Genomic DNA, 7,519 nt, shown 5'->3' with positions numbered 1-7,519 from the left:
AGAGAAAGTGGAAATCTTTTCTAGGACTATAATTTCCTCCTCACACTGTACAATATGTGTCTCCACACACGTAAGCCTAGGCTATTGTTGGATTCAAGACGAGATCGTTTTTATTGATCTCGGATTCTCAGTTTGTCAGTGTCAATGTAGACTGTCATTTCAATCATTTGTGCGGTTTAAAAAAATATTCTGCTAAAGTCTCCAGTTATAAAATGTAGAATTGTTTGAAATGGGTTTATAAAAAGGCCAGATTCTTCCTGGACCCAAGTACAATTTTTTTTCTCCCATTTGTGCAACTTCTGGAAGCACCTCTACTCCAATGCTCTATGCCACCAAACAAATGCGATGATATGCATGCACTGCTTTATTTTTTATTTATTTTTATCCGTTTCGGTACCTCAGAGTCCCCCAGGTCACCCCCCTCTCGCGCTCTCTTTTTGTTCTGGCACCTCCCGGTTTACAGTTTAAGCATTGGAGTGCAGGCATTAAAACCCTTCCGTTTTGTGTGACGCTTTAAGAACAGAGTCTGCGCAATGAGATCCCGAGTATAGCGGTTGGTATGCGTTGAAATTCAACCAGAGAAATTTAGGTAATCATTCTTCCTATGAATAAAGCACGGACAGAGGACATAAAACTGGAACTCAAACGCGGACTGAGGGGGAAATTTGGGGACAGTCATGGCGGGGCTTGGAGTGAAGAGGAGGAAAGCGGGGCTCCCTGGTTTTTGCTGGAAAACCTGCTACTTTCATATTTTATTCTGGGTTGTCTCGGTCTGTGGTGAAGAGAAGACGTTCATCGTTGAGGTAGGTCAGATGCACGAACAGGGTACAATTGATTTATTCTATACAGCATCCTTACCGAAACGGACTGGGAAAAAAATCGCACAGCACTGTATTGCTCTTCTTTATAGCGCAGGTGGAAATAAAATAAAATCGTGCGTTTGAATGTTTTTCTGTGTATCGTTTATGAATAGCTTATCCGAACTGTTAACAGTTCTATAACAATTAAATTATCCAAATAAATAAACCACATAAACAAGATGTCAGGCAGCTCTACCATTTTATTTATTGAGATTTTAGTGGCATTAGCCTATGTATCACCTCATCTCAAAACATCTATAGATTGACCTAAATCTACATATTCAACTCCTCTACACATATTCACTTGAATGCATGTTGGAGAAAACATTGAACGCTGTTGTCCGTCGAATTGATTGTTTATGAACACAGCTGCCTTCACGATCATTAAGTTTAATTTCGCAATGAGAATTGGTTAACCTTTCTAGTCGCATTCATCCACTAGTGGTAGCCTAGTATATGGGTTGCAATGACAAATGACATACAAAGAGACTGATTGTATGTTTTGCTTGCATTGGAGAGGAGAATCATTGCACCACAGCACATGTAGCAAATTCCAATTCGGTATCACTGTTTAATTTAATGTCACCTAGCAAACATATGGTATCCCATATTTGGAGCTGATTTAAACATGACTAGTATTAAAATTAAGGTTACGTGGGTCAATGCTAAACACAACAGTCAACATTCATATATGATATGCACAATGAGTTGAAGCACAAGCTACAAAAACATTAGACTTTTCATAGGGTTCCCAGTTATCTAAAACACTGTTATCATAAGGTATTTTGTCAATAACAGCATATCAACAATATGCAAATAAAATAGGTCTTTCCACACAGAAAAAAAACTTGCGCTTTGTTTTCATTTGGACAGAACAAAGAATCCAGAACTGTTACATGATTCCAAATATAGCTTCCTCCATAATTTATTGCAATAGCAGGGAGTAGAGAGGGCACTGGTGGCATATAGAGTTGTATATGAGTTTGTGCTGTGTTTTGAATAAGCTGTTTGCAGTGAAAGCCTTTCCAATTGCTTGTAATGTAACAATTTCAGGATGATACGTACACACAAAGATAGTTCTTTATAGGTGTTTGACAAAGCATGGCTGGTGAGTGTGGACAGTATGATGAGTACAACAAATGTAAAAAAAAACAAAGAGTAACTGAACAGATGGACTTTTGATTATTTATGTCAGTCCTGCTGCCTTTAAATAAATTTTATTCATCCTCACTGACATTATTTTTCATTTCTATAGTCAGAGTCCATAATTTAGCATAATCCTCACCCGATCCTTTCCTGTGACATCACGTGCGTACCTGAGTGTCATGGCTGAACTTTAGCCTGGTGGTTAATTCTGTTTTTCCTTTGTTAGGCATGACAACAATAAAGGAGTTGACTAAAGCAGAAGCACATCTGGCTACCAGGCTAGATAACGCGGCTGTTATAGCCTAGTGAATTTAGCAGACTGATAAACATGCAGGACCCTTTTAAAACCAACATTAAGCCCTCTCATTAGGCTCCCTTCGAAGGCTATAGAAATGTCCCGATTGATTATAGAATTCATGACCATCGGCCAGACTATACGTAATTATGATCGCAAATAAACAATTTAGAGATATGTTGTCAATCACCAGTGATAGCCTACATTGGACTCTCTAGTATGCTTCCTCTCGCTCTCTGACACCCCCCCCCCCCCCCACACACACACACACACACACACACACCATTATTTATATTGTATGCTCAGAGTATGCATGTATTCTTAATCATATTTATATAGTTCAGTGTTTATCTTTGAGGATACTGTACTGCTAACAATAAGCCTATTTGTTCAGCTGTATGCCTAGATGACACCGCCATCTCGTTCCAAGTAAGGATAATTGATTGGCCAGTGTTTGCTTAGTTATAAATTGGCATTGGCTGTTTGATGGGAGATGACTTGACACTGTCAAGATTCAGAGGGGGCTTATACTGACATTAACTTGAAACCTGCCACCTGACCAAATCAAGAGGGAGACAAAACAACCGAGGGAAAGGATAGGACTTGGATGGTTACTAAGTTCAGCAAGCTAAATTCACATCACTCACATTCACACTGAATTCACGCAATCTTGTACAGCTCCAGTCATGCAGATATTTTGGTTCTCCCTGGTACTGTACTTGCAGTAATTGATCAGTGAATGTCACTGATGCCCTGAGTGCACACATCGAATAAAAGACAAGAATAAAGTCGACCTGGGAGTTATGTAACCTGCATTAAGGGCATAGCGCGTGACTCAATCATTTCAGTCATGTGATGTAATATCCACTGATGATGACAGAAGCTTTTGTGCTTGCAATATCATTTTAACACTTTCTGGTCAGTAGAATGATGTGGTACTGTAGCTTGGTAGCTGCTCTGGATTGGATCTAATACGTTGACTTCTTGAATGCATGTCAGGCAGTTTGGAAATCAGCCAGTTAGGTTATGATATAGCAAGGGTTGCATGGTAGTTTGGTAAGATTAGACTGAACTGGGTTGTTGGGAATCCAGTGATACGGCAATGAGTTGTGTAATATTTAAACACTTGGCCTATATAGCCACAGTACAGTAACTGTAAGATGTTAATTTCCCGCTGTCTATTTGAGGATGATGTGCCCACCAACCAAACTGGAAATCTCAAGAGCTGAATACTTTAAAATACATTTTAGCTAGATACAGTTTCCCCCCTATATTAATACAGTCTAAAACTGCAGTATGTTACTAGTCTTTGTCTTTAAAGTAGTCTCTACCTCTGTTTTTTAGAGGGCCATGTTTGTATGCTTTGTGTTACACTTTGATCAAATCCTTTGCATGTGCACAAACCATAGGCTGCTGCCAGTTTTGGAAAGATGGCAAATCTTTGGAGAATGTTCCTCCCCAAATAGTATAAAGAAGGTTGTTTCAAGATGTCAAATTCACTCAGCTAGCTCAGTACCACGTATTGCTGTCATCTACAACCCAGTTTCACAGTTTATTGGAATCAAGATACCACCTCAACCATTTCTGTTAATCAATCTCCCATAGTTTATGTGCCAAAAGGCAATTAAAAAAATGCCACTGATCTTGCCAACAAATACAAGATTTTACAACTAGCCCAAATGCTACTCTATCATGAACATCATAATCAATCGCTACATTCAGTGGTAATAACATAGTAGTTTCATAGGTTTTACTATGGTAATAGGTTTGTTGCGGAATCAGTTATTACACAATTGGAACAAGGAATGTGTAATTACACATTCACTTGCTGAAGTTTATTCCACATGTGTAACTACTGATGTTATAGCACATTCTCTTGTTCCACTATGTAACACATTTTTTATAAAAATATGTTTGGAAGTCACCTGTGAATTACCATGTTAATAACTCGAACCACATGGTTAGAGTTAGAGTTGGACATGGTGCCACTACCATCAAATCCAAATGTAATACCAGGGTTGATAAATAGGCTAGGATCTGGTAACAACAATTGTAACAAGGCCCATCCTGTCATTAACTACAGTTCATTTTTAATTAGTTTGTTTCTATGTTATGACCTGGATGAAAGGCTATACCGAATCAAGTTTAATGTAAGAACAATGTAGTTAAATACGATATACGATATAATTATCATGCACCTACCCTCCTGTAAAGTGAAGCCCAGTAGGGTATAATCTTTATAATTACTATTTAGTTACAGTGTAACAATCTCTGCAGAGAATAGGCTAAGCAGGAGAAATTTGGAGACAGGAGAGCACATTAGGTATAACCCTTTTAGTTACATTGTAATTACAATGTAATAATCTTTAACAACCAACTCAGTAATTACAATGTTGTTACACGGGATATACATGTATTTAAAATGTCCTTACCCAGGAGCAGGCAACATATTGCAAAATGAAGTGACATTTTAATTAATTACTTTGTAGTTACAATGTACAAATATTTGCAGACACTAGGCTAATCAGGATAAATAACGACAGGAGAAAAATGTTCAGTTTGACTTTCTTTCACGGATTTGGCAATGATTCATATTTGAAATATTCAAATTCAATCCCCCATTTCAGACTCAAAGTAATAACTATTTTAGTTAGTAAAAACACCATTGTGTTAGTAAAAACCCCATCATTCACAAAATGTAGCTAGCTAGCTAGATGGCTAGCTAGCCATTGTTAGCCAAATGTCAACATGTTTTCCATGTTAATAAACAAAATCATCATAAAGCATTTAGTTAACAATATTATTTCACTATTTATGAGCCTTACATTGCACTTTTGCACATAACAAACCTTGAAGGGACAGAGCAAATGTTACTGAGGGGGAAGAGCCAGTTCAACTCAAGGTGTCTTAAAAAAATTGCGCCTCCCTCCCCAACGTTTCAAATATTTTCACATGACCCTCACCTTGTACTGTAAAATAAATTGAACACCCTCCCCCTAATAGAATTAACTGAAAATAATGTTTATGACCACAAATTAGAATAACTGTAGCTGACCCTGTGTTTATAAATGTGGATATCCACTTTGCCACTTCAACATGCTTTTGTGGCACAGTCGATGCCACTCAGGGCTACGGGCCAGACGGTTCTGCCTGTTTCATTACACTAAGATAAGAGCCGGCTACAGACAATGATCAGCAAGGGGGAAATCAGATTTTCAACATTTCAATGCCATATTTATAATGATATAAAATATGTGCAATGAATTTTCCACCAACAGATTTGTGCCAATGCACAGAACCAATAAACAAAGCATACCGACTTCAGGCACCTCAATATTATGGTTTGCGTTTTCAACACCACAATAATTAGACTATATGAATCTCGACAAACAATAAATACATCCTCCCTACCTTTTAGGCTTATTGAAGGCTTGGCTTGACACTCTCTGAATGTCATTCAAAGTTTTGGTGTTTTGTAACAGCGCTCTCTTTCCATTCATCAATTGGCAGCTGCACAGTTTGAAATTATTGATTTATTTTATTTGTAAGTTTTAAAAAAAATACATATACATCAAGATTTTAAAAAGAGACAGATTGCACAGTAAAGTTAGGGACTTATTTCCATTGTGGTCCCTATTTTTTACACAAATACATACATTTGTCACCTCCTGGTGACAGCCCAGCGTTCTTCTGGCTTCTAATTTTATATATTTTTCTTTTGAATGTGCAAACGTACAATTTCAATCACTAAATGGAATACATAAAAGCAAACTAAATGCTTTGTGTTTTTTTAATGATTTTTATAAATGAGAGTTCAACAGGAAGAGTTGTCACACTAATCTCTTACACTCTGCAGACAAAACCTCAGGAAGATTAGTTTCCCCATCACTATTATTAAGGTTTGTAATGTGCAAAAGTACAATGTAAATATCAAAATAGTGAAATAGTATTGTTAACTAAATGTTTCACAAGTTTTCTGATGATTTTGTAATGTTGGAAAACATGTTGACATGGTATAGGGCAGGGGTATTCAACTCCTACCCATACGAGGTCCGGAGCCTGCTGGTTTTCTGTTTTACCTGATAATTAATTACACCCACCTGGTGTCCCAGATCTAAAATCAGTGCCTGATGAGAGGGGAATAATGATATAAAGCAGTGGAACTGGCTTCAACGTCCAGATTTGAGTTTGAGGGGTATAGGGTGTCCACCCACTCTGCCCAGAGTGGAAGAAAACGTGCTTTGGTGATGCAATTTCACTTCCTTATGTTATAAAATACACTTTACCAAGACAAATATGATTCTTTATGTTCTGAATCAATCAGTGGGGTCTTTCTCTAACATATCATTAACATGATAAGCAAGAAGTCTGATTTCGTAACCTAATTGTAATGGTGGGGTCAATCAGCTGGTGCTGGTGGCAGGGAAGTCAGGCGCAGGAGAGTGAACTTGGTATAAATGGAGCAGTTTAATGAATATACAAAAACTCAGAAAACCAAAATATACAAAATAAAAGAGGGTGCAAAACCCGTCGCACACCAGAACATAACTTGCACCAATACATACAACAAACAATCACCGACAAGGACATGAGGGGAAACAGAGGGTTAAATACACAACATGTAATTGATGGGATTGAAACCAGGTGTGATGGAAGACAAGACAAAATCAATGGAAAATGGATCAGGGATGGCTAGAAGGTCGGTGACGTCAACCGCCGAACACCGCCCGAACAAGGAGAGGGACCAACTCTGACGGAAGTCGTGACACTGATACCTAATACAATAAGGACTGAGCTCTGTTGACAGAGCTCTGCAGCTTTCTCACCTAAACTTGAGGGTTTACGATTTTGTGGTCATCGTCTTCCAAGTTGTTTCCGCGGGTCGCAAATAGCAAAATTAGCATGACCCAAGCTGAATTAAATGTAAAAGGCTTTGACAATAGAAGGCTGACGTACGCTCCATTGACATTTCACAGAGATACACTCGTGTTTGTTAAAGTCGTCGAAGAACAGGAACTTCGCATTAATATCTCAAAATCGATATCTATACTACCTCTATTATTGTGTTATATCCACCGGATTTGAGAAGAAAAATGACGAGTTCAATCATAAGTCTGTCAGGTATCTTTAATTCTTGCACAGCATCCAGCCTAGCTGATGCGATGCTATTTTCAGATTTTTCTCTCTGGCCTCCATTGATTTAGTCGTCTTAATTTTG

General features: G+C 38.0%; 1 protein-coding gene across 2 annotated transcripts in view; it reads left to right on the top strand.

Annotated features, from left to right (window-relative positions):
* Positions 1-520: 520 nt before the first annotated feature.
* mmp24 (matrix metallopeptidase 24) overlaps positions 521-7,519 on the top strand; it is a 68,015-nt gene continuing 61,016 nt past the window's right edge. Inside the window, exon 1 of one of the 2 annotated variants that reach the window (XM_031827785.1) lies at positions 521-803. In XM_031827785.1, the coding sequence (XP_031683645.1) occupies positions 678-803 (126 nt within the window). In that variant the 5' untranslated portion in view covers positions 521-677. The remainder of the gene's footprint in view (positions 804-7,519) is intronic. The other variant, XM_020482715.2, reaches the window with a different exon arrangement.

Source organism: Oncorhynchus kisutch, linkage group LG1 (genome assembly GCF_002021735.2).
Source record: "Oncorhynchus kisutch isolate 150728-3 linkage group LG1, Okis_V2, whole genome shotgun sequence".
Classification (NCBI taxonomy): domain Eukaryota; kingdom Metazoa; phylum Chordata; class Actinopteri; order Salmoniformes; family Salmonidae; genus Oncorhynchus; species Oncorhynchus kisutch.
This window is presented reverse-complemented; position numbering and strand designations above follow the sequence as displayed.